The 25,800-nt window shown below is 42.5% G+C and overlaps 1 protein-coding gene across 13 annotated transcripts in view; it reads left to right on the forward strand.

The window, feature by feature from the left end:
- Window positions 1-25,800, forward strand: part of TNRC6C (trinucleotide repeat containing adaptor 6C) — a 99,840-nt gene that overhangs the window by 24,429 nt on the left and 49,611 nt on the right. For all 13 annotated transcript variants that reach the window (XM_068209390.1, XM_068209392.1, XM_068209381.1 and 10 more), the window contains exon 4: window positions 19,661-19,993. In XM_068209390.1, coding sequence (XP_068065491.1) covers window positions 19,661-19,993 — 333 coding nt within the window. The remainder of the gene's footprint in view (window positions 1-19,660; window positions 19,994-25,800) is intronic.

The raw sequence follows: 25,800 nt of genomic DNA on the forward strand, positions 1-25,800 counted from the left end.
GGAAGAAAGATTGGAGAGCTGATAAAGACCTGAAATGTTTCTCAATTACTTGAAAACAAATGAAAGTAGTCTTCCTGTTCAGCTGGAGAGAAGCACTGCAGAATTAGATGAGGTGGGAAATGAGCAGGTTTTTATTGCACATTGAAGTTGTTGTTCTTTTATGGTAATTTTTTTTGAGAGCAGCACTATTGAGCACAGGCTATTAGTGTTTATTTTACATGTATAAACTCTTGCCAGTTTATTTGCACTTGATCAAGAAACTTTGTGTAAAAGGGCTTTTGTAATGAAAACATTCAGCTGTGATTGTGAGCTGTGTTCTGTATGGTAAAGGGTCACTAGTATGGGAATGGCTGTTATTTAATAACTACAGGGGCTTTAAGGGAGCTGTGCTTGTCATAAATACTATCAGGGTGGGTTTTGCTGCCTGCTTCTCTTCTGGCCATCCTCCAGCAGGTTTAGTCAGCACAGGTGATCAGTTCCTTTCCTGCTTCACTCCCACCCCTGCTGAATGTATTTGTCTAAAGCTGATATAAAATAGCTTAAGTGGTTTGTTACTCAAACATCCACCCTGATAATTGAAAGGCAAAGTATCCATCCAACCCTCCAGCATTATATGCAATAAAGGTAAGTGCTAAATCTGCCAACAGAAGTAAAAACAGTTAAGTCTATATACTGCAGTTAGTCTAACATAGAAAGTATTTTGGTAAATATTTTGATTAGAAATGTTAGCTGGAAAATATTTTTATCCCTTTACTGTAAAGCAGAGCTGGTCAATCTGTGCCTCTTGGACCTCCATGATCCTTGTAGGTCTGTCTGGCATGTTCCTGGCAAGGGACCAGGAAGGGAGAGGTGGGCTTTCCAAGGGGAAAATGGGAATTTCAGCTCAGTACTGGGGAATGGTGAAGCAGGATTGCAGAAACTGGAGTGGCTGCAATGATCCTGGGATTCAGCAGCCTGTCCAGCACTGCCTGTCCTCTGTCCCAGTGGTGCAGTGGCTCCTGAGCTGAGCATCATTCCCTTCCATCTGTGGTCTGGTGAGGAGCTGTCCCCTCCCCCAGGCTGTCTGGGCTGTGTGCCTTGGGACTCCTCAGTGTGTGATGATTTTAATATGCAGCTCGCAGAGTCAGGGAGGTTGTCTGCAGACTGGGAGATTATTCTGCCAACGTTTATGCTTTCATACATTTTATTTTGGGGGACTGAACAGAAAACATTTAACAGTGCGCTGGGTAAACCACTGTGGTGTCACAAATGTTGGCATACTTCCTTCAGGTTATCTGTTATCCCACAGGCAGAGCTGTATATTTTACCTGGAGGAACATGGTTTGCTCTTTTAGAAAAGGGAGTTAAAAGGAAAAAAAGAATGGATGAAAATATCTGAGATCCCATCCCCTGAGCTGGCATTTCTGTTGAGATGACAGAAGTTGCAGCATCCCTGTTTCCAAAGCTGGGTTATTTTCATTTCCAAATCAGCCATGCAGATTATTGCATATTTTTAAATTGATTCTTTACTTACCCTGCCCAATTGGACTGTTAGAATGTTCTTTGCCTGTGCTCATGTGTGTGTGTAACCTCCATTCTGCTCATACAGAAATAAAGTTTGTGTATATTGATAATGTGCTCCTTCTGGCTGTGGTAGATGTTACTGATGTTTAGTGGTAGTTCCATAGGGAAAAAAGGGAAAATTAAACTTTTTAGAGAATCTCATCAGGATTTTAAATAGAATTATGACAGCATGTGACACAATCAGTCTTTTTTAAAAAGAAGTCTTGAGTTTTTCTGGTTCGTGTCATATTATTGTAGGAACCAGCAGAGGCTTTTCCATAAGATTAGAAAATGTGCTGCAGCCTACAAATCAGGTATGATTTACAACAGATTTACAACCTCTGACTCATTTGAGTATTTATAGCTTGTGCTTGAATATCTGCCTCTGTCATCTTGTTAGTTAAGTGCTGTGTTTGTACTGAACTGCTGCACATTGTAGTGACAAAATGTGCCATAAATCATCATTGCAGAAGGAGGGGGAGCCCTGCAATAAGTTCTTCAATTAGATCTTAATATGCAGTCACTTGATAACTTAATGATAACCTGTGGCCATACGTTAGGGCTTTGTAACACAAAAATGTTTTCTTTTTGATAAACGTTATCATGGGGGTGTTCTGCTACTATAAGTATCTTTAAACAAACATTAATTTGTTCATAAAACCCACTGAGATATCACTTCTCTGATAGAGGAGTAATTACCATTTTACAGCCTGCACAGAATAGAGGATGGAGGTAATTTGTGAGTCCAGCACTGGGTGAAGAGGAGTAGAAAATGCAAAAAGATCGAAGGGGACAGGAGGAGCAATTTGCATAGTCAAGGAGACAAAGCAAGAAGGATGAGCTGGGAGAATTGCAGTTAAAATGCTAAAGAAAAAACTTTGGTTTCCTACCTGCTTTTCTTTCAACTGGAGTGACTGTGACAGGCAGTAGTTCGGTGGTATTTAATAAGCTTTTTGCTCTCACACATGCAAGAAATATAAATTATGAGTGTCTTCAGCATTGCCATTGTGAAGTGAAGGAGAAAATGGAAACAGTAAATGTATGAATAATCTTTGCTAAACTTTATTTGGGTTTGTAGCTATTTCTCTGTGTGTCTTGCTGGTTTGCAAGTCAAAGGTGCCCAAGGAGAGATTTGCATTGGGAATTTTTGCAGGAGAGAGGGTTTGTCAGGGCTGGGCAGCCTGAGCCCTGCAGCAAGCACTGGCACTTCTGAAGGTTTAAATCTTCTGTAGCTCCTGGGAAGCTAGAGATTCCCCAGCTTTCAAAGAAATGCTCTTTTCAGACAACAACACACCAAAGCAATTTGTACAGGTTTTTGGGAAAAAAACATTTATCTCTTAAAGAAAAACAAGCAAACATATAACTCTGGGGTTATTTGAAAATAAAAGAGGTAACCATGAAATATATTCTTCCTAATTTACACCAAGCTTGAGCTGGATTTTCAGGACAGCTGCCCCCTCAGAGGGGCTTTGATGTCCTTGCCTGGAGTTGCACCTCCAGTCCTGGTGATGCCTAGGGAGGCTACCTGGAACAGAGGCTGGACAGAGTTAAAGGAATGAAACAGGGATTTATTAAAAGGCCTTCAGAGGATACACCTGGGGCAGTGCAAGAGCTCAGCCATGGCTCTACCCAAGATGGATAGCGTGTCATGAGTTTTCACACTTTTATAAGTTTTGGTCCATTTCCATGTTGGGGTTAATTAATTGTCCAGTTGCAGCTTCAGGTAATGAAGTCCCATCCTCCCAGACTGCTCTTTTCCCTTTGCTGTTGTTTATACTTTTTGGGCCTGAAACAGCCCAAAAGCTCCAACGGAGCTCCTTCTCCAGCTGGAAAATGATTGTTTTGTCTGACTAAACTATGAGGAGGACTTGCTAACACTTTATGTGAAGTTCAGAGTCACACACTAAGGCAGTACAGAATCTGAAAAATGTGAGAGCTGAAACCTAAAGCATCACTGATCAGTGCTTGCCTTGTGAGTTTGCAGATTCCTCATCTGGGAATGGAAAAGCAGGTAAGGGCTCAAGTAGATCATCCTAGTGCTCCTCAGACAGTTTTTATTCTCCTTAGAGATTGTCTGTTGTAGTTTGCTGTTATGCAAATTTAGGCACGTGCTCATAATATAAATACAGGCAGAATATTGCTTTTTCTAGTTCCTCAGTTAGGAATTATATGGGCTTATAAGGTTGAAGATGGTAAGAGCCTGACCTGCAAGTAGTTAGTTCTAGAATTAGATAAAAATGGGAGTTCTCCAGCACTAGACACATTTTGTTAAAAGCACTTTCCAAATCCTCTAGGTTGTAAGGGTTGATAACCCTGCTTGAAGGCAGCAGGACAACCTTTGCATCATCAGATTTCTCTTCACATGGTCCTTTGTCAGATGCATTTCTAGCCTAGGACATGATCTCTCCAAGAATACCCTTTGAAGAGAGAGCAAGCATAGACTGGGTAACACCAGCTAGGCTTTTCTAGTCTAGACTAATTGTCAGGGTGGCCCTTGGTGGGAAGTGCTCTCAGGTAAATCCCAGTTTGCTTTCCCAGCAGCAAAACTGCCAATACAGTTGTGGACAACTGGGTATTTTAACAGATAAATTCTAACCCAGCTGCACAGTGATTATGGTGTTGGTTATGATCAAACTGCACGCTGGGTTATGGGTATTTGTCTGCCCACAGTGCGTGCTTTGCTCCCTGCTGCTGTTCCCCAGTGCAGTGTGTGGAGCATGTGGGCTGTGAAATAGTCAAACTGCTGCTCTTTTGGCATTGCAGCAGCTCAGGCATTGGCAAATGCTCTATTCTTCTGTCAGTCTGCCTGTAAAATAACTGTTTTCCAATTATAAATAGAATGTTGTCTGATATTTGCCCTCCATCAGAGCATATATGCCCCAGTATTTCCTTTGTAAGATGCCACTTTTGTATCTACTGATAGCAACAAGCACCCATCCCACATCTCCTCCCCACCCTGCAGAGTCTGAGATTTGTTTCCTTGGAAGTGATTTTATAGCAAAAATACAAGCACACTGTTCATCAGCCTGCTTCTTTCTCCCATTACTTTCTGAACTGTAGTCTGTTCTTCACTTTTATTCTTCTTTTAGAGAAACGTGTCCACGAAGTCAGGTTTTTTTCTGTCTTGAGGCCTGGCTCACACGTGTTTTCATGGAGAAGGCAGCTAACAGTTCCCCATGAAAAAATGACCTATCAGCTTTGATTTATCTGCAGCATGCCGACCACTTTCCATTATTAGATTATCATCTTGCTACCTGGTGGAGGCTTGTAAGGCATATAAATATAATGTTGATAAGATCTGCAAACTGTGAGCTGGAGGAGAGGTTCATCAGGAAATGCATTAGCTCTCTTTGGTAATGATTGTTTTGAGATACATGCTGGGTTTCTAAGGTTACCTGATCCCTTCCTTGGGAAGGATGAAGTCCACTTTGAACTGTAACGCTAGTAGGTGCTCCTGGAATAGTCACTGTACAAATGCTGCAGAGGGTTATCTTGGGAAAAGGAAGGGAATGAAAACTTGTTTTTGATTCTTTTACACTGTGTGTGAAGCGTTTGGCCTGAGGGACCTTTGTGTTCTCTTGCTGACTATCTGCTGTTGACATTCCTCTACTCTGAGAACCCTTGGCTTCCTGTGTTTTGCTAGATTATTTCAGTGTTTCTCCTGAGTTGTTAAAGGTGGTAGCCCATACTTTACAAATCCCACAGGACTGTTTAAAATGTCTGTTTAACCAGCTGACACTCTGGTAAGTGCTCCAAAGCTTCTGCTCAGGTGTGCATGGTGCACCTGATCCTTCAGGTTCTTCCTGAACTGGTTCAGGCACTGCAGTGTGCGTATGCATCCGGAGAGGAGGTGATTTTCCCTGCAGGCATCCTGCCCCTGTGGGGTGGCAGCAGTGGCTCATGCTCAGCTCTCTCGTGGGACCTGTCTTGAACAGCAGCACCGAATCCTGCCCTGGGCGTGGCAGCCACTGTTATTGTCACTTGCCCAATGGGAGCAGCTGAACTTGGTGTGACTCAGGCTCCTGGTGGCCTCTTCCCATGTTAACAGAGGTTGTTCTCTGTTTTAGCATAGTCTCCTGAAGACCTGTCCTCCTGTTACCAGGATACTCTTTAACATTTCTGGCATAATTTCTGATTTCGCTACTGTTCCTGTCTTTTTTTCATAAGCCAGACCTTTTCACCTTTAAGAGGCCAGACAGGCTCTCATGAACTTCTCTTTTGAAGCACATGAGTTACTAATTGAGAGAATTGATGATTCTTCAATTCTGTTAAAAATTCAAATGCCACCTTGAGGTCTTACTATCACAGCACTAGATGTATCCCTTTAGATGAGCAAAAAGGAATGGTCTTAACCCTCTCCCCTCTCTCACACAGGCCTAACAGATGTTCTTGAAAGATGTTTTGATTGTTCTTTGAAAGGCACCTTCATATTCAGTCTGTCTTTCTTATAACATAAGCCCCTCTTTGCTGGCTGCTTGGCCCAGGAGAGCTGATCATCCCCTCCACTGCAGAGGCCTTTTTGTGTCTCCTTTTTTTACTTAACAGCCCATCCAGTTTTCCCTGGTGCTACAGTTTTCAGGCTGTTTTTCAAACCATAATAATTTATGTTTTTCTTCTTTGAAAGTCCTTCCAGTTAGTGGAGAATTATTTTTTTAAAATGCAGTATCTGTATGTCGTGGTTTAACCCCAGGCAGGAGCTGGGGCTCACTCCCCCCTGGCAGGATGCGGAGAGAATTGGAGAAGTAAAAGTGAGAAAACTCGTGGGTTGAGATGAAAACAGTTTAATAAGTGAAGCAAAAGTCACGCACACAGGCAAAGCAGAAGAGGGAGTTGATTCCCCACTTCCCATGGCAGGCAGGTGTTCAGCCATCCCTGACAGCAGGGCTGCATCAGAGGGAGCGGTGCCTGGGGCAGACAAACACCACCACTCCAAGCACCCCCATCTTCCTCCTTCTCCCCCAGCTTTATGTGGTGCCCATGGCACCATCTGGTGTGGAATATTCCCTTGGCTCAGCTGGGGTCAGCTGTCCTGGCTGTGTCCCCTCCCAGCTCCTGGTGTCCCCCCAGCCTCCTGGCTGGCAGCGTGGGGTGAGGAGCAGAGCAGAGTGGCTCTCTGTGAGCACCACTCAGCAGTAATGAAAACACCCTAGGTTATCAGCACAGATCCAAACCACAGCCCCACACCAGCTACTGTAAGAAAATCAACTCTGTCCCAGCCAAAACCAGCACACTGTCATTGGAGAGTTATTAAGAAGCCCTTGAGTCAGTGTGTGGACAGTAACTTGCTGTTTACAAGTAAAACTGATTTTTCTGTGCCTTTCAGGCTCACCTCATTGCATAGCTCTGTCATCCAGGCTGTCCAGGGCAGTGCTAATTCTTCTCTTTAACTTTTCTGTCCCTAAACTCAGCTTGCTATGAAAAACTGCCAAGTTTCAGATACCTTATTCCATAAAGACCTCGATTTGATATTGTGCAGTTTCTTTTTCACTCCCCATTTCTCCTGTTTAATCACTACCCATTTTCCCCCTGCAGGTAGTTCCCTGGAGTGTACATTTAAATATATTCCTTGCTTTAATTTCCCCGAAGTTTCCGCTGCAGTTGTTTAGGCTTGACTGACAAACCATGAGAACCCTTCCTGCAGGTGCTGGGAGTGTCAGGCTGTCCTGTCCTGCACTGGCAGTTCTTTCCTGCTGTACATGGGAGCACCTAGCATTTCTTTTCTCAACAGGAGAAAGTCTTCAGAGTGGAACAGGGAGAAAATAATGTGTTCAGTGCCACGTTTCTGACATAGGCTGCATCATAATTCATGTCTTGCTACAGCTTCCATATCTTCCTGCCAGTTTCCAAGGGTAATAATTTGATTTTTTTTTCCTTTGTTGTATAGTTATCTCTAATCTTGTCCAGTGATCACTGTGGGAAATCAGATGAGAGTTTGTCTTCAGCCTCCTCAGTTGTTCAGCTATTCCTTCCCAGAAAAGATCTGTGGAAGACTTTGTGATTTGCTGCCTTATTACAGCTATTAAGACTTAAAAAAATATATATAATTCTAACTTAAAATCTGTGGATAATAACTTAGATGCATAGTAACATTGAAAAATTAAATCCATAATCCCATTTTACTGATACCTGGAATGTAGGTGGGATACCTGGAATGTAGGTGGCTGAAGCTCATCTCGTTCCACCCCACAGGGTTGTCACTGCCTTAACTCACATTTGCTGGAGATTCAGGGAATGTTTTAATCCTTATTTACCATATTTACCGTATTCTTTTAGTGGCAGTGCTGCCTGTCCTCAGGGCGGTGAGCTGAGCTGGTGGTTGGGCTGATGTCATTGTCACCCTGTGGGCAGTGGCAGCAGTGACAGCTCCGTGTGCTCCCTCTGCTGTCACCAGCTGCCTTCTCAGCACAAGCACAGCTTCTTCCTGAAACCTAAATAAAGGATAAACCTGAATCACGTGTTCATAATTCTGAGAAGTGATCGTTGTTAAATAGCCCCTGGTTTTGCCAAAGTGTCTTGGTGTGCTAGGAGTTAAAGTCAGGGTGGTGGGACAGCACACACACCATCAGCTGGCAATTTTAACTTTTTATTTACATGAGAAATTGGGAGAATTATAGATTTGTCTCCCAGCTGCCTGTCCTCCAAAGTGCAAGAATCTACTTTAAAAAACAGACTTAGTCATGCATTGTTAGATAGATCTGCAAAGCCATTAAAGAGCTGTTACTTTTGTACCCTGCCTAGGCAGACGTGGTGTTTTCCTCTTTCTTTGCAATTGGCTTTATTGCAAGACATTTTCATTTTTTTTCTGCAAAAAGCAGAAATTAACCCTTTGGAAACTGGACACACTCATTGGAAGTGTGGAGTTTACCCAAAGTGTGAGGGGGGAGGAAGAATCTTAGGATGTCACTTATTAAACCAAGCTGTATTTCTCCTTAAAGTGCTGGTGTTACTTCTTTTAGCTAAGTCTAAGCCCATTTCTATGAAAAAACCATGTGTAACGCATGTGGAGTAATTAGGTATTCCTTCCTAGTGAGGGGAAGACATGTGTCTAAAATAAACTGAGCAGAATTTTTGAATTAAAATGAAGTAATAATATCAAGTTATTATTAGTAATCTTTATTAAAACATCTTTAATTTCTTTTAACATTCATGTAATAGAATCTGATTTACTGGGAGTGGCATTTAATTAATTTAATTCAATTTAGAGAGTTAAGTCTATTACATATTAGTACAGAAAATTACCTCTGAACAGTCATTTCTCACTGGTGACATGCAATAAGTTAATTTAGCTCGGAGTTCGTTTGGGTGCATTGTGAGTTCTTGGTGAAGGTTGCTGTGGTGACACAGGGCTGTCACTGGGACAACAACCCTGCTGGAAACATGGGATGGATCCTCTGGGCTTCTCTGGCCTTGTTCTTCCTGCTCGGTGTGGGAAGAGCTTCCCTGGCACTGCTCCCTGAAGGGCTGTCCTGCAGGATGTGCTCAGTGAATGAACTCACTTGGAGTTTCCTTTGGTTCCACCTGATCTGCAGGGAAATGATTGCTGAGCCCCCATCAGTTGTTAGTCTGCTTTTCTTTAAGAAATTTGCCTGAGGAACCTGAAAAGGAGAAGGTGTGTAAACTGCTGGAAGTGCTTTCTTCACATTTCTGAATAATTTAAATCCTGTTTTTCATATGTGGCATTAATGCACGATGGCACTGGAGACATAAAAAAAATCTGTTCAGCTCTAACTGAATTAATGAAGAGTTTGCTTCAGATTTGGTGTTGAATCAGAAATGAAGAGTTTGTTTCTGACTCTCCAGGTTTGCCTGTCAGGTAGATGGGCTCAGAGTTCCAAACAAAAACCTTCCAGGAAAGAGGCCAGCATTGAGAAGCTCATTCAGAAAAACACTGTTGAATATGAAATGTCATGTTTAGGTTTAAAAGGAAGTTTTAAAAGAACTGAAATATAATTTTAAAGTTCAGTGTATTTTCTTCCTCTCCCCCCACTCCAGATCTGTATGCACACTTAAACACTCATTTGTTTGTTTCATCTCTAGAGCACAACTTTAATTTAATTTGGTTTAGCTCAATAGGGGATCACTCTTCATTTTGGGCTTCAAGTTTTTCTCATCTGCTCCTTTCTGAAGGCAAGAATGACATTTTCATGTCTTTCAAATACTAGGAACTACATCCAAGGAAGGATGTAGAACCCCAAACAGGTTTTTATGATAGAAAATGTGTGAAATTTTATTATTACAGTGCCCTAAAGTGATAATGATGTCCCTATGGGTTCTGCATGTTAAAAACCCACTTGCTCAAAGCAATGATTTTCAAAATAATTTTATGAAATATAAATGAATGCATCTTCAGTTATCCTAATAAGGGTACAAGATTCTAATATGTAAGGCCAAAATATTTCAGGTTTACCTTTCACTGAGTTGGCTCCATGCACAATTTCTCAGGGTGATGCTACCTGAAACTTGGAATAAATCCACACTGCTCAGGAGAGGGGGAAGCTGGTCCATGCTGGACATTCTGTTGGCTCTGCTTCAGTTTTTCCTGGTGATTGATTTAAAATGATAGCTCAGATAACTCTACACTATCTTTAGAGCTGTAGTATAAACATATTAAGTCTTCTTTTGAGATAGAATATGAACTGGAAGGGTTATGCCAGAATTACAGAGGCCTGTTTCTGGTTGCTCACAGAATTGTTGCTATTTTAGTGTCGCACATAAAATATTCATTTGGTACCATAAATGTCCATGACAGGAGGGCTGAAGCTTTGTGTTTGCACAGGCCTTTAGTCGGTGTGACATGTGTGCCCAGTCCCATGGTTCCAGCAGCACAGGCAGTGTCAGGAACATTTCACTTCCCATCTGAGCAGCAGCCCTGTCATCTGCAGGCAGTCACAGCTTGCTTCCCTGGGCATGTCTGGAAGGAATTAAATATCAGTGCAGCCTGCTCCCCCAAAACAGAAATTAAATACCTGGAGAAGCTGTATTTGTGGTTTCCAGGAGAAAAATGTGCCTGTGTGTAGTGACGTGATGTGTCTGGGCTGTTGGGCCCAGGCTGTGTTCACACTCTCCAGGCCTGGGGCTCCCTGGACACTGATTTGGGGCACAAAAAGTCACACAGGCTGCCTGCACACCTGGCAGCCCAGAGGTGTCCTGCACTCCTTGATCTCTCTATCCACATTGGGATATTGATCCATAAATACACACTGGCAATTTCCAGGCATTCCAGAAAACACCCAGGGAGTCCTTACCTTCTTTCCAGCTCAAAAGTCAGAATGGAAAAAGAGATTTTGTACCTGCTGTAGCATGAGTGTTTAGTATTCCCTGTTGTCCTGGGTGGGATGCCAGCTCTGACTGTGCCCTGGGACCCCCTGAAACTGCAGGAACACCCACCCTGCATGGACAGACCGTGGGTACAGCACACATTCCAAGGGTGACAGAATCTGTGCACTGTGTGCCAGTGCTGAGGGGTCTCTGTGGAGGCAGCCCCAGGCAGAAATGATGGGGATATGGGGTATCTTTACAGTACCCTGCCACATCTGTATGAAACTGGAATCCCCATTTACACTGGGATTCACTGTTCAAGCCCCAGCTGAAGACTGGGCTGTATGTGTAGATCATCACTGTTCAAGGTAAAGGGAATTTCAGGCTCTTGTATCCAGTAAATCAGTGGATACTGAGGCTATCTTTGTTTTTAATGTCTTAGGAATGTACTATTTACTGGGAATTTGCATATTTATCTGTTTGTGTGTGTGGTTTAAAAATTGGGATTCTGCTGTAAAGAATATTTACTCCTCAGTCTGTGCCTGGAAGTGCTCTGTGGAAAGGAGGAAGAACATGTTTGGTGTGATGGCTGTGCCATTGGTAAATTTGTTTTTAAAAAATTCTTTTGCATATGAAAACTCTGTAAAACATTGTCTAATGAGATTAAATGCACACAGTCAGTTTAAAATTGAAGGATTCACTTCCTGGGTCTGCCCAGACTTCTTATGTGGCTCTGTATGAAGTTATTTATTCTGTTATTATATGCTTGAATTTTCCCACTGGCACTTGCAGTGATGATAGTGTTGGTTTTGTGTGATTTAACTTTCAGCCATTTCCTGTCTTCTCTGACTCTTTTATTGTGTAGTTCCTGCTGGGGTACCTTGCCTGGAGCATCACTGAGGAGGGTTTGGAGTGAAGGGGGAGCACATGCCCGTGGCTGGCTCCTGACATCCTTTGCTGTGTTCCTGAATTGTTGGGATTGTGTTTGTGATGCTCTCATGTGCTGTTGGTGGGATAGAACTTACTGGTTTTCTCTAGTGGGTCTTTATAGTTGGTGAAGTTCAGATGTTCCTAAATACACTGGGAAGGAATACAAGATGTGAATTCTCAGTGAAGAGTTCTGAACACTCTATAGGAAAGTCTTACAAAACCTGAAAATATGCTGCCAGCATTTCTAAGCACTTGCTGAGAATCCCTCTCTTAATTCTGAGCTGCCCTCTCACTTAAATTTTACAATAGTATTTCCTGCACCAGTTAATTCATCTCAGCAATGACTCTTATGCCCCTCCTGTCCTTTTCAGACAGTTGTTAATGCTGTTGTTTCATGACATCATTAATATGAGTGATTAAAAACTTCTAATAGCTACATTATTTTCCTTTAGAATAGCCAAGTTCTCTTCCTAAGGCCATTGTATTGCCCTGCTCTGGGGGTGGGAGTTGGGTTTGCAGCAGTCTGAATTCCAAGTTGAATGTGTGATGATGTGCTAAAGGAAATACTCCTGTGCTGAGATGTCAGAGGCTTCAGGACAGAGAGCAGCTTCTAGTCAGGTGAATTAATTTATTAATTTCTCTTTTCAGGGGGTAGCATTTGGGCAGTCTGTGTGCAGAGGTGTCCATGACTAATGCTGGTATTGGAGTTCCCAGTGCCTGCCTGTTGGAGAACTCTTGCTTGAAAGGAAACAGATGAATTGTTAAGTCTTGAAAGTTACCATCTGTTATCAGTTCACGTCCTGCAGGAATGCTGCTCTGTGAATTTAACTGTTCCATTGCCCACAGCCCTGGTTCCTAGCTTGGGCTGCTGAGTTTGAGGTCTGATGTGTACAGGCCAATTTCTGCTCATCAATTAGCTGATGGCAAACCCCATGTGTGTGCACTCAGAGCTTTCAATAAACATGAGAGAGTTTGGCTTGCAGTGGGAGAGCATCATATTTACTTTGGATTATCAATCTATTGTTGATGACAACCTATCAACCTAATTAGCTGTACCATTTTTAATGGCACAGCTAATTAATTGTGAATTTAAAATTAAAATTATAATCAGTGCTAACATGGAGGAAAGCAGTGAGGAAAATATTAAAGCTGTTAAAAGTATAAGTATTCTTCACAAGATTGTTGCATGTGACACCAACCTGAATAATGTAGAATAGGATTGAAAAAACTTAAAAATACATGTTGAGTCACCCAAAACAGGTTTTGTATCTTTCTGTCAAAAGAAGTATTTGTCACCATCTCTGCTGACAGATCTCAAAGAAAAAATGTAGATGCTGTTCCAGAAAGGGAAACAAAATCCTGTGTCTGAGCTCTGAAGTACTCAAGAATCTATGTTTTTGTTAGGAGCTGCTCCAGCCCCTAAGAAAAGTTCAATTTGTGAATAGGGTTGGGCTGTGACCCTTTGCTGCACAGAAGTTCTGCCTCAGGGTGGGCTGTGCTGGGCTTACACAGAGGGTTCACTGTGGTGGTGAAGGGATAAAATGTCACTCGGGATTGATACAATTTCAAATTTACATTAATCAAGAACAAAATGGAGAGGATCTGCAAGTAGGGCTGGAGAAGAAAGGCCACATCTGAAACTTATTTAAAATCCAGCAGAAGCTGGGGAGAGTGCTGGGACTATCAGCCTGAGAGAAAAAGGATTTCTTTGTCATGCTGAGGGAAGTGGGAGAACTGAGTAAGATGGATTTGGAGCTCTGTTTTACATGTAGAGTGGTAGAAAATGTGCTCTAAAGGTTCTTGAGAGGTCATTTATTCCATCCTCTTGCCCTGAGACAAGATCACCAAACCCGTATCATGTCTGCAGATAATCCTTAATCATCCTTATTGTTGGAAATGTAAGTCTAAATCTCCCTGACTGCCATTTAAACCAGCAAGTCATGTCTTATTCGCTGTGGGGTGGAGTAAATTATTTAGTCCTCTTTCCTTGTATTTTCTGAAATTTGTGTACCCAGTGTCTTGTAGACTGACTACTCCCTTACCTCTGCCTGCAGTGGTAGTTCCCTTTTTGAGATTCCCATTTCCTTTGTGCCCTTTTCAGGTGGTCCAGCTCCATCTGGAAGAGAGATGCTCAGCTGTGGGAACAGGGAAGCTTTGTGATGCCAGGCTTGAGTAGATGGGTTGCTGGGTGTTTATCCCATTCCACCAACTGGTTTTTTACAATCCTCTTAATATCTTTTCCTCCTCTTTGGTTTATGATCTGCTAAAACATTGCTTCTTTTTCTGCAGAACTGCTGTGGGGCGAGATGTTTGCTATTCTGCATTTAATTCCTCCTGCTTATGACGTGATATTCCTTATTGAATTGTAGTTTTGTCACATTGTTTCTCCAGTTCCTCACTGCTGAGCTCTGATCCTGTCACACAGCGATCTGACCACCCCCATCTTCCTCCTCCCATCTTGGTGTCATTTGCAGATTTAATAAGGATATTCTCTAGTCCATCATCCAGCTGTTAACGAAATATTGAACAGCGTAGGCTCGGATCAGGTCCCTGTGGAATCTCTCCTGAAACATATTCTGTTTTGACAGCAAGCCATTGATTCTCCCAGAGAACATTTCAACCAATTTCACATTTTGCTCCCATTTCCCCACTTTGCTTATGACAATATCAAGTAAGAGTGTCATTTCAGCAGCCATTACATAGTTAAGATACACAGAGCTTTGGCTGGTGGGACATGGGTGGGAAATGTGAGCAAACAGAACTTGTTTGAATTGAGGTGAACGAGAGTCTGAGGGGAGGGAGGAACAAAGGAGTGTCTGGGGTCAGCTGGATTTGTGGATACATTACTTTAAAGTAGAGGTGGGGAATGAAGTCCTCCATGCTTCTCTATTTCATGCCTTTGCATAAAGCCAGCAGTTAAGAACGTAAGACCTTCTATTGTTGAGAAATTCCAATAACTGATCTAGAAGTTTTCCATGAACTTTGCAGCTTTCTGTTAATTCCTACTCTGACTTTCAGTTACCTGGCCAAAAAAAAAAGAAAAAAAAAAAAAGTTTAGTGTAGAAGGTCCAAGTTGGTAGAAGTGAGAAGTCTGTCAGGAGAAGTGGATTATAGATGAGATTTTTGAACTGGGGTGGTGAAAGACTAAGGAAGGAAATGTTGTAAAGGACAAGAGAAGAAAGTGGAGAGGAAATGTCTGGAAGAGGAAGCAAAAGAAGCTGCACCATGGTCAACTGTGAGAGGGGAAACAAAGTTAAACCAGGAAAAGACTTTATTTGTTCTGGGTATTAGATAGATGATATCATCAGGAATTGGCCCAAGGTCAAGGCATTTCTTTAAATAAATGGTAACGAATTTCTAAAGCCACAATAACTCGTGTATTTTTACTTGTATCACTCAATGTGGCTTTGATGTCAAACAGCAGCTTCTGGTTACATTATTAAAGCTATTATAAGTTTTGGGATTATCTTGGCATTAGAATGCAGTTTTTTTCTCCCCAGAAGTTTGTGATTTTGGGGAGAAGGGATGATCCAGGCAGAAAATTTGGCATTTGATGTGTAAGAACATGAGAAGTGGGTTTTATGCAATAGTTCTGAGCACCTTTGCTGTTGCCAGCAGATGTCACTGTGGATAGCAAATCCCAGCACTTAGGAGACAAAGGAGGTAATTTGCTAAATGAAAATTCAGCCTTTGAAAGTAGATTGGGGGGGAGGGGGGCAGGCAAGAATATTTTCCCTTCAGCAGACTTCTGTGAGCAAATAAAAATGGTTTTCTCACTAATGAGGACTTGTGGTTTTGCCCACTCCAATGCTGTGTTTGGTGGCTGTCTTCACCCGACTTGGGTAAGTTCCTGGTGCTCTGTGTGACCTCGGAGGGGGTGTCTGTGGGATTGTGCTCCTGCTCAGCTTTATTTGGAAAGCCTTTAGTGTTTGGAGGGAGCTTTAAGCAGCAGTGATGTGCTGCAGTGTGTGTGTGTGTGTGCAGGGAACTGGCCGTGGAGGAAGTGGCTTCATTAAGGTTGATTTGGAGGGGGGAGCAAGATGAGGAAAAAAATTGCCCAAATGATTGGCTGGGAGAATAGCTCTGAATTATGGGATCCATCTGTTTCCTGTAATGAATTCATAAACCCATCAAACAATGACCTGAACGAATTGCTGAAGGAAAAAAATAATACACTGGCATGATATGTTTAACGCAGTGAGGCATTGGCATTGTATAATCAAAAATTCTCCTCACATCCAGCACTTTGTAATGGAGCTGCTGTGTTTAATAGAAGCTGTAAATAAATCCTGTCACAGTAGCAGCCAAGAATGCATTTCTGGGCTTAACTGTTTCTCTTCTGGAATGTCTGGTCCTCGAAGGCTTTAGAAATGCAAGTTTTACAGAGCTGGAGTGGGGGATTCTGAAATACAGAGAAATGTTAATGAGGTGAATGAAAGGAAAAAGCTGCCATAAATCAGTATTATGTGGCTTAACCAGTTTCTTTCATTTATGCATGTTCTTTCCTTATGTCATAGAAATGTACTTAAAAGCTATTGTTGTAATTGAAATCTGTTAGACTGATCCTATTCATTATATTAATAAAATCCACCTACAATTGCTTGTAACACTTTTTTATGCAGTTGGGATTCCCGAGATTGTAATCATCAAAAAGCATATGGAGTAATTATTGGATTTGTTTGGGTAAAATTGGATTAAGAAGTTTAGATACCATTAAGTACTGATAATTATTACAAGCAAGCTCATTGTTTAGTGTGTGTACAGCTCGGAATGGAGAGTAAGCAGATACCCATCACAAACATCTTAAGAGCAAGCAATCTCAAGGCTTTCATTTTACGCCTTTAATTGTATTTTTGCAAGAGCCTTTCCACTTAAATGTTTTTGCTTTAGCTCTTTAATCACGTGCTGGTTATGAAAACCACTGGGTGTTAAATCCTTTCCCCCGCACGATTTAAACAACATTTTTTGCATGCAGGCAAATTTAGCCATAAAATGGCAAATTTAGTCACAAAATGGCTAAATTCTGTGTGTTTTAATCCCTGGCTTTCCAGCAGCTGCCCACATGCCATTAGCAGTGACAGTGGATTCCTTGCAGGTGAAAGGGCGGGCAGGCTGCTCCTGGGGCTGGCAGCTCAGCCCTTGGGGCCGATTAAAGCAGAGCTCCCAGTGGGACAGGCTCCTGCTGCTCTGCCCTCGTGCCCACAGTGGGGAAAGCCCTTTGTGGGTTCTGCAAGGGGCACCCAGGGTGGCAGGGTGCAGCCCTGCAGGCAGGGGAACCGCTCAAGGCTTTATGAAGATGCTGTTATTGCCAATGGCACACGGCAGTTCAGAATTAGGACAGCCGGGGCAGACACTTGGAACATTTGGTATTTCTCACAGTGCATATCAAGTGAAAATTGCTGGTTAAACATTGCTGAGGACGGCTTTCAGAACACAGTTGTATTGTCTTTGTAATATATATTCTCTAAGTATTCTTGCCGTGTTTGAAGTCTAAATTCCAGTCTGGTATGAAGCTGGAATTTAGGGCTCAATCCCATTCGTGTGATGTTGTTCACTCTTCTTGCTTTATTCCCTGTCATTGATGTAATTAAACAGTTCTTTTCCAGCTACCATGGTTTGTAGACATAGTGTTCTTGCAAGAGCTTCCATTTAAGTGCTTTTTAAAGAGATTTTGATGTACAAAATAAACATTACTTTGCTGTGTTGATTAGTGAAAAAACAGTAGCATGAATATGCAGAAACGTTTTAATTCTAAAGTACAGTGATGTTTTGCTTTTCTTTGTTCTTTTCTCTCATCTGTGATTCAGATATGTAGAGGGAACATTGCCTCTAACACTGGGAAAATGGGTTTCTCTGACCTCACCTTTGTGATGAAACACCTTTGTTAGTTTATATTAAAGTGAAAAGTGTGTCTATTCTGTGACTTAGTGATAGACTAGTGATTAGTGATTTTTAAAAAATCTATATATGCACACCATTGGAAGCATCAGATATGATTTATATATACACAATATTGAGAATATAATGCTTTTTAAAAAGCCTGCCTGTCTTGTTCTCTAAAATATGCTTCCAATTAATTAATATTCCTCATGAAAATCTTGGGGCCAGACAAATCCCAGCTCTGCTGGCATCGTGCCAGTGAGTGTTTTCCATTCTCTTGTCCTTTTCCTCCTCTTCCCCGGCATTCCCTCTCATCTGCTGGCACCAGGGGGTGTGTGCCTGGTCTGTCAGCCGAGCTGGAGAAGCTCCCTGGCTGCCATGGTGGGTTATTTTTGGTTGATCAGCCTGTGTCTGCAGTGCTCTGGGTGAACCTTGTGGTAAATGACTTTGCAGAAATCCTGAGTCCTTCAGATCTCGCTGTTTGTAAATGTTTGCATCTCTGTGGTGGTAGTGGCAGTAGAGGTAAATGCTTACATTGCTGTAACAGTAGTAGCAGAAGCAAAAGGAGCTAAAATAAACCCTTTACAATGAAGTCAGACTTACTTTCTATCAGGTGAATGATCTATTTGTATTGTGGAAATAGAACAGTTTTCACATGCATGTTGAATGTGCAGATTTGGTGTTTGAAAATAATTATTCTGTATTCCACAATACTTTATATCTACTTTTTAAATTTCAAAGTAAGGATAGACTGTTTTTCCAACGGTGATTGTGTATTTTGAAAAGCTAAGGAAGGTTTGTTCTCTGCTCTTCAGTTATTAGTAGTACTTCAAATTTTTTAATATATTTTGAGTTCCTTTTTTGTTCAAACAGAATTACAGGTGAAATTATTTAGGCTTCCAAAACAAATAGCTTGGAGAAGTGAAGTGCTGATGGTTCTGCCAGACTTTTTGGCATGTTTTTGCTTGGTCAAGTCCCAGCTTGTTTTGAACCCACCCTCTGCATTCCCTTGGTGCTGTTCACTGCTGCAGCTGTAGAAGTTGTTCTGTTTTCTAGGTGTCAGAGCCTGGAGAGAGGCAGAGTGTGGGTTTGTGGTGGCTGTGACAGAGTTCAAGCTACATTTGAACAGTTCTTGGGCACCAGGTGTGACTCCTGGGGAGGGTCCTGTGCAGGGCCAGCCCTTGGGGGATGATCCCTGTGTGTCCCTTCCCACTCAGCATATTCTGTGACTGGATGAGCTGGAATTTTGTACTTGTTGGATGTGGTTTGTGATGAGCTGGAGCAGTGCTTGGTTCTGTTCATCCCAGAAGCTCAAAGAGTTTCTCTGGGTGACTGAAGAGCTCTGGCAGTTGCTGCCAGGTGAGCTGAGCCAGGGCTGTCGACTTCCAGCACCGTGCCCACTCCCTCCTGCCTGTCCCTGGGACCTGGCACTGCGGGTCACTCGTGCCAGGTGTGCAGGCACATTCCAGGGTGGCCTGGCTGGGTCATTGCAGGCTGGGTTACTGTGGGAGGTATCAGATGTATGCCTGGAGTGCAGATGTTGGTGGCTGAGATGTCCTAAGTGTTGGACGCAAAGGTTTGGATAAAGACCTCAAGAAACCCAAAGTTTGTGTGAGTGCTGAATAAGCTGGTGGATCAGGTAGTTTAGCTTGTTTTTTTGGGAGCTTATTAGAAGACTGAAAGTGTTTGTTTTCATGGCTGTAGGCCATGGGATTTGATGTTAATTTTGGCAAGGTCGCCCCCAAAACTGCTGAACTAAAAAGGCAGTGGAGGCTCAAGGTGGGTGCAGTAGAAATGAGCATTCTCTTCTGTACTGAATTGTCAAAGCTTTCTTTTGTCCTCCCTCCTGTTTTAAACCATACAGATGATTTGTTTCAGTAGGGCATGAAAGCTTCCAGTACCACCACAGAAAGTAAACCTATGCAAAGAGCAACACACTCTGCCAACTTTTCAGTGGCTGCAAAACATCGGTTTACCAATTACAGCTCAAAAAAAAACCCGATAGCTTTTCAGATCCTAAACCAATGATGATTATTTTCTTTTGCCCTAGTGCCAGAACCTATTAAGACCAGTTTAAGCCAGCCCCAACCTGCCGGTACCGGTACCAGTACTTCCACCAGCACTCTCACCAACAGCAGCAATGGCAAGCGCGCGTCTGCCAACGGGCAGCAGCCTGCGGCGTCCCGATACCTGCCCCGAGAGGTGCCTCCGCGCTTCCGCCAGCAGGAACAGAAGCAGCTCCTAAAGCGGGGGCAGCCACTGCCCGCCGGGGCTCTGAGCGCCCCCGGCCCGGCGCCGGGCACGGCAGCAGCGGGAGCCAGCCCTCCTCCTCCTCCTCCGCAGGGAGCAGCAGGACAGCAGCATCCCGGCAAGGCGCAGCCAGGTAAGAGCGGGAGCGGGACGGGCGAGCAGCTGCTGCTGCGTCCGCGTGGAGCTGCCTCCTTCACTGCTAGGGTTGTTTTCAAGTGCCATTATAAATTCTGTTTCAGATGCCATCTTAAAACTCTAGTTTCAAATGCCATTTTCAAATGCCATTTTCAAATGCCATTTAAAAATTCCGGTTTCAAATGCCATTTTCAAATGCCATTTCAAATGCTGTTTTAAAATTCCATTTCAAATGCCATTTTAAAATTCCTGTTTCAAATGCCATTTTAAAATTCCTTTTTCAAATGTCAATTTAAAATTTCGTTTTCAAATGCCATTTAAAAATTCCTGTTTCAAATGCCATTTTAAAATTCCTTTTTGAAATGCCAATTTAAAATTTCGTTTTCAAATGCCATTTAAAAATTCCGGTTTCAAATGCCATTTTAAAATTCCCTTTCAAATGCCGTTTTAAAATTCCCTTTCAAATGCCGTTTTAAAATTCCCTTTCAAATGCCATTTTAAAATTCCAGTTTCAAATGCCATTTTAAAATTCCGTTTAAAATGCCATTTTAAATTTCGTTTTCAAATGCCATTTTAAAATTCCGGTTTCAAATGACATTTAAAAATTCCGGTTTCAAATGCCATTTTAAAATTCCACTTCAAATGCTGTTTTAAAATTCCATTTCAAATGCCATTTTAAAATTCCTGTTTCAAATGCCATTTTAAAATTCCTTTTTCAAATGCCAATTTAAAATTTTGTTTAAAATGCCATTTTAGAATTCCATTTCAAATGCCATTTAAAAATTCCGTTTCAAATGCCATTTTAAAATTCCGTTTCAAATGCCATTTTAAAATTTCATTTCAAATGCCATTTTAAAATTCCGTTTCAAATGCCATTTTAAAATTCCAGTTTCAAATGCCATTTTAAAATTCCATTTAAAATGCCATTTTAAAATTTCGTTTTCAAAGCCATTTTAAAATTCCATTTAAAATGCCATTTTAAAATTCCGTTTTCAAATGCCATTTTAAAATTTAATTTTTAAATGCAATTTTAGAATTCCATTTTCAAATTCCATTTTCAAATTCCATTTTCAAATTCCAATCCTCGCCTGTTACTCATACTCTTACTCATATTTGAGGATTACTCATAATCCTTGGCTATATACTCATTCTGGCACAATGTGCCCTTTCTGGCATCCATTTGTAAAAGATTTTATTGTTGCTGTGGGGTCTTTCTCCAGCTTGTTTTTTTGCTCCTTGTGTTTCTTTGGCAGCTGTAATGGATCTTCAGAAAGTGTAAATATTTAGTGGTGATTCTTAAAGAAGCATTGATAATTTGGGTAATTACAAGTTATATCTATCATTCTGATAATTTTAATGCTCCTTGAACAGTGGTTTGCAAGTTTGTAAATAAGGAATAGTAACTTCACTTATGTTCTGTTGTAACATTTTTATACCTTTGTTTGTTTATGCTCTCAATTATTATTTTCACCTTAGGAAAGGAATACTTTGGGAAAAGTAGTTGAGTGTCTTAGGCCTTTCTACCACTTCATTCTGTGCTTTGCAGGTCACAGAATGGTTTGAGTTGGAAGGGACATTAGGGAATATCCATTTCCAGCCCCCTGCCATGGGCAGGACACCTTCCACTGTCCCAGGCTGCTCCAAACCCCATCCAGCCTGGCCTTGGACACTTCCAGGGATCCAGGGGCAGCCACAGCTTCTCTGGGCACCTGTGCCAGGGCCTCCCCACCCTCATAGGGAAGAATTGAATCCAAAAATCTGCTTTTAATGCAGATTTAATGCTGCCCTGTGTCAATGAGAAGCCATTCCCTCCATCCCAAGTCCCTCTGCAGCTCTCCTGGAGCCCCTTCAGGCCCTGGCAGGGGCTCTGAGCTCTCCCTGGAGCCTTCTCCTCTCCAGGTGAGCACCCCCAGCTCTCCCAGCCTGGCCCCAGAGCAGAGGGGCTCCAGCCCTGGAGCATCTCCTGGCCTCCTCTGGACTCCCTCCTGCTGGCCTCTCTCCTGCTCTCCATCCTTCTGATGTTGGGAGCCCTAGAGCTGGACACAGTGCTGGAGGTGTGCTCTCAGACAGACACACAGGCCTTGCTTTGGCTGTTGGATTTAGGATGTTGAGGAATAAGTCTCTTTGCTAACTTCATTTTCCTGAAGCTGCCGATGGGAAATAAGCAGCTCTCTTCTTATTTGCCCTTCTGTGCTGGAGGTGGTGTGAGCTTTGCAGTGGAGATGGGCTCAGTGGTGCAAATCCCCTTTTCCATCTCTGCTTTGTGTGGATGTCAGGCAAAGTAGGGACTGTTCTGGCGTGCAGTTATCCATGGCTTTAAAAAGTGATCTGGACTAAATCATAAAGGAGGGGTTTGATATCTTGAATATTAGTCATTTCTGTGTGATCTCAAATGTTGCTCATTATCACTCATTAGCACTGTCAAACATCACAAAATTTGGATCTGAACTGTCTGCAGTTTTTCCCTTTGGGCATTAGCGAATCTTTCACTATTTTTGCTGCTGAGCAGAACTGCAACAGAGAAATTCTTTGGTGTTGTCCTTAGAAGTTTTAGTTAGATAAGAGAATAATCTGTCTCTGAAATTACAGCTTCTCTGGTTATCAAAATATATGTGAAAATATCACTCAGCTGCTCCCCAGAAACCTAACACTGAACAGACAAAATGAAACTATTTATTATTTATTAAAGTGGTTCTCTTTTAGGAAGGGAAGAGGTTCTGTTTCTGTATTCTCAAGTATTTGGCTTTAGTGAGATGGAAAGTAATAATTTCCCAGCAGTTCTTTAACTTTTCTGACAGCAATCTTCCTTGCAAATCCCAATCCATCAGGGATAGTTCTGACATTCTTGGCTTCTTCTGGATTGGGAAATGTTTGTTAACTGTCAGACTAATGTTCTGTGTCAAAGATATGTTTATTATTTTATTTTCAGACCTCTGGAAGCATAGAAATCCTAGCATATTCTGTGCTGGAAGGAGCCACAAGGATCACCCAGTGCAGCCCCTGTCCCTGCACAGACCCCCCAGCAACCCCACCTGGGCATCCCTGGCAGCCTCGGGGCCGTGCCCATTCCCTGGGGAGCCTGGGCAGTGCCAGCACCCTCTGGGGGAAGAACCTTTCCCTAAATCCAGCCCAAACCTCCCCTGGCCCAGCTCCAGCCGTTCCCTCAGGTCCTGGGGAGCAGAGACTGGAGCTGCCCCTCCCATCATCATTTATGTGAGACACACAGAGCAGCCAACTGCAGTGGCTCAGGCTGCCTGAGGGTCAGGAGCTTTCTTCCAGGCATCCTTGTAGATGTATATGAAGCATCTGTGTTTGAGTTTAATGAAACAAAGGCCACTGTAAATCATAACATAACTCATAAAAGAACTTTCCTTGTAAGAGTGTAGTACGAGCTGTCTGACTTTGATCTTGCCAGATGCATTTCTACCTTGAGGCTTTATTTTGTTCCCAATTCCTATTTTAACTTGCTATATATGTAGTATTGGCAACCCTCAGCAGATGTTTTACACTGTTGAATTCATTCAGGGTTTTTTTTTTTTTTTTTTTTGCTTCTTTTATGTTACCATTGGAAAAATTCAGAGGACAGTAAAGGTTAGTAGAAATGAGAGGAAAAGAAACAGTGCAGCAGCTTTTCAGCTTCATTTTATATTATTGCCCCAAACAAGTTAACCCAGATCAAACTCTTTGTGAAAGTGTTGCTTAGCACCATAATCATGGAATGGTTTGGGCTGAAGTAACCTTAAAGCTCATCTCATTCCACCCCCTGCCACGGGCTGGGACACCTTCCACCAGACCAGGTTGCTCCAAGCCCTGTCCAACCTGGCACCAGTGTCTCACCACCTTTAGAGTGGAGAATTTCTTCCTAATATTTCATCTAAACCTACCCTTCTTCAGCTTACAGCCATTCCCTGTGTCCTGTCCCTCCATCCCTTGTCCTAAGTCCCCCTCCCACTCTCCTGGAGCCCCTCAGGCTCTGGAAGGGGCTCTGAGCTCTCCCTGGAGCCTTCTCTTCTTCAGGTGAACATTCCCAGCTCTCCCAGCCTGGCTCCAGAGCAGAGGGGCTTCAGCCCTTGGAGCATTTCCGTGGCCTCCTCTGGCCTCACTACTCTCAGAGTAAATAATTCCTTCCTCACTTCAAATCTAAAGCTGCAATTTTAATTGCTCAGTAGCAGTTGGTCCATAGAGTCACAATTTTCCTGTTGCTCTTTACTCTGTAAAGTCAAAACAAAAGGTTTCAAAGGCACCACAGGATCTGCACACTGAACAGACCCCTTGGAACAGGATCTTAAACAAGCTAAATCTTGGCTACCTTTTTGCCTGCTGACACAAGGTGGTGTTTGGAGATTCCAGTGATGGCCTTTTCCACACAGAAAGAATTTGCTGAATTCTGGAGCTCATGTAGTTCTTTCCAGCAGGTGGAGCATCAGCTCATTTACTGACTGCAGGCACAGGAGGGAAAAAAATACATGCCCAGCTCAGCTTATAACGCCAGCAGCTCTGTGCCTGGCTGCCCTGGGAGGCCAAGGGAGGAGTTTCTCTCTCCTGAGAGACCTTTGTAGCCATGAATTGCACATATCCACAGTCTTACTCAGTCTCTCATACAGGCTTTTGTTTTCATCTCCTTGAGCATAAAGAGCAAAGAAGTAGGAAGAATACCCAGGGAAGGCCAAAGCCTTTTCATCTCAGCTGTTGGGATTTGAGTGACTGTTAGATTTAGGAAAAAATAGGGAATTCTATATCCTGTACATATGAGAATTTTCCCAGAAGTCTTACTCAAACTGGTATGCTCGTATGTTTTTGTGAATACGAAAATATAGAATTTTGAACAGAGAATTCTCACTAAGAAATACTTTATTGAAATGAAGTTTTTTTGCCATCCTCCTCTTAGCATCAGTAGGAACTGTTTTCCTTTAAATGTCTGTCTCGGCTCCCTGGGTATTTCACTTACTGAAGAGTCTTTGCAGGTAAAAGTTCTCTGGGGAAATGATGGGAAGGAACAAAAAAATCAAACTGGTCCAGAAGAGTTGGTGTAGGTACCTGAGCCACATGGGAAGAGGAATTTTGTCTGCCTGAGCAGCACCTGAAATGTGGGAGAGAGATCCCTGCCAGGAGCATTATTGGACATCCTCAGGGTGTAAAGGCAGTGATGCAGCTGTGCTCAGGGCTCCCTCCCTGTCCTGCCCTGCCCAGAGCCCCTCAGACCTGGGCTGGCTTCTTTAGGCTCATCACGAACCACAGCAACACATTTTCTTGCTGATCTGGTGTAATCAAAGGGTCAGGATTGCCCTACATGAGCACCTTGTATCCAGAAGATGCTTGATGTGAGTTCGTGTCTGTAGCATTTCTTCTTACAGCATCATATCCCTTCAGAGTTAACTTGTAATTATGCCTCCACGCTCCTTTCAAGCCTTATTTATAACTACCCAGGTACAAGGAATACTGTTAGAGAGTCACTGCCAGTCTCTCCACTCTAAAAATCACATTATTTTATCTCTTTATTCCCTTATCAGCAGCCCCTATTATCTACTGCCTCAGCCTATCCAAAATACTTATCAGAACTTTACTGCAATGTCATGAATTAAAAAGATGCTCTGCCAATATAAGGCAAGTGGGAATTAATGGCCACTAATATATCCTTTGTCAGGTTTATCACCTAGAAGTACCAGTGAAGTGGTTGGGAATAGAGACTTTGTTTCTCTCCTAAGGTAATCCCTAAAACATTAACCAGACAAACTGTTATGAAACAAAAACATTTCAAATTGCATTGAATATTTTAGAAATCTTACCCCTTGAAAACAGTCTTTT

This window comes from Anomalospiza imberbis, chromosome 19, assembly GCF_031753505.1.
Source record: "Anomalospiza imberbis isolate Cuckoo-Finch-1a 21T00152 chromosome 19, ASM3175350v1, whole genome shotgun sequence".
In the NCBI taxonomy this organism is placed as follows: Eukaryota; Metazoa; Chordata; class Aves; order Passeriformes; family Viduidae; genus Anomalospiza; species Anomalospiza imberbis.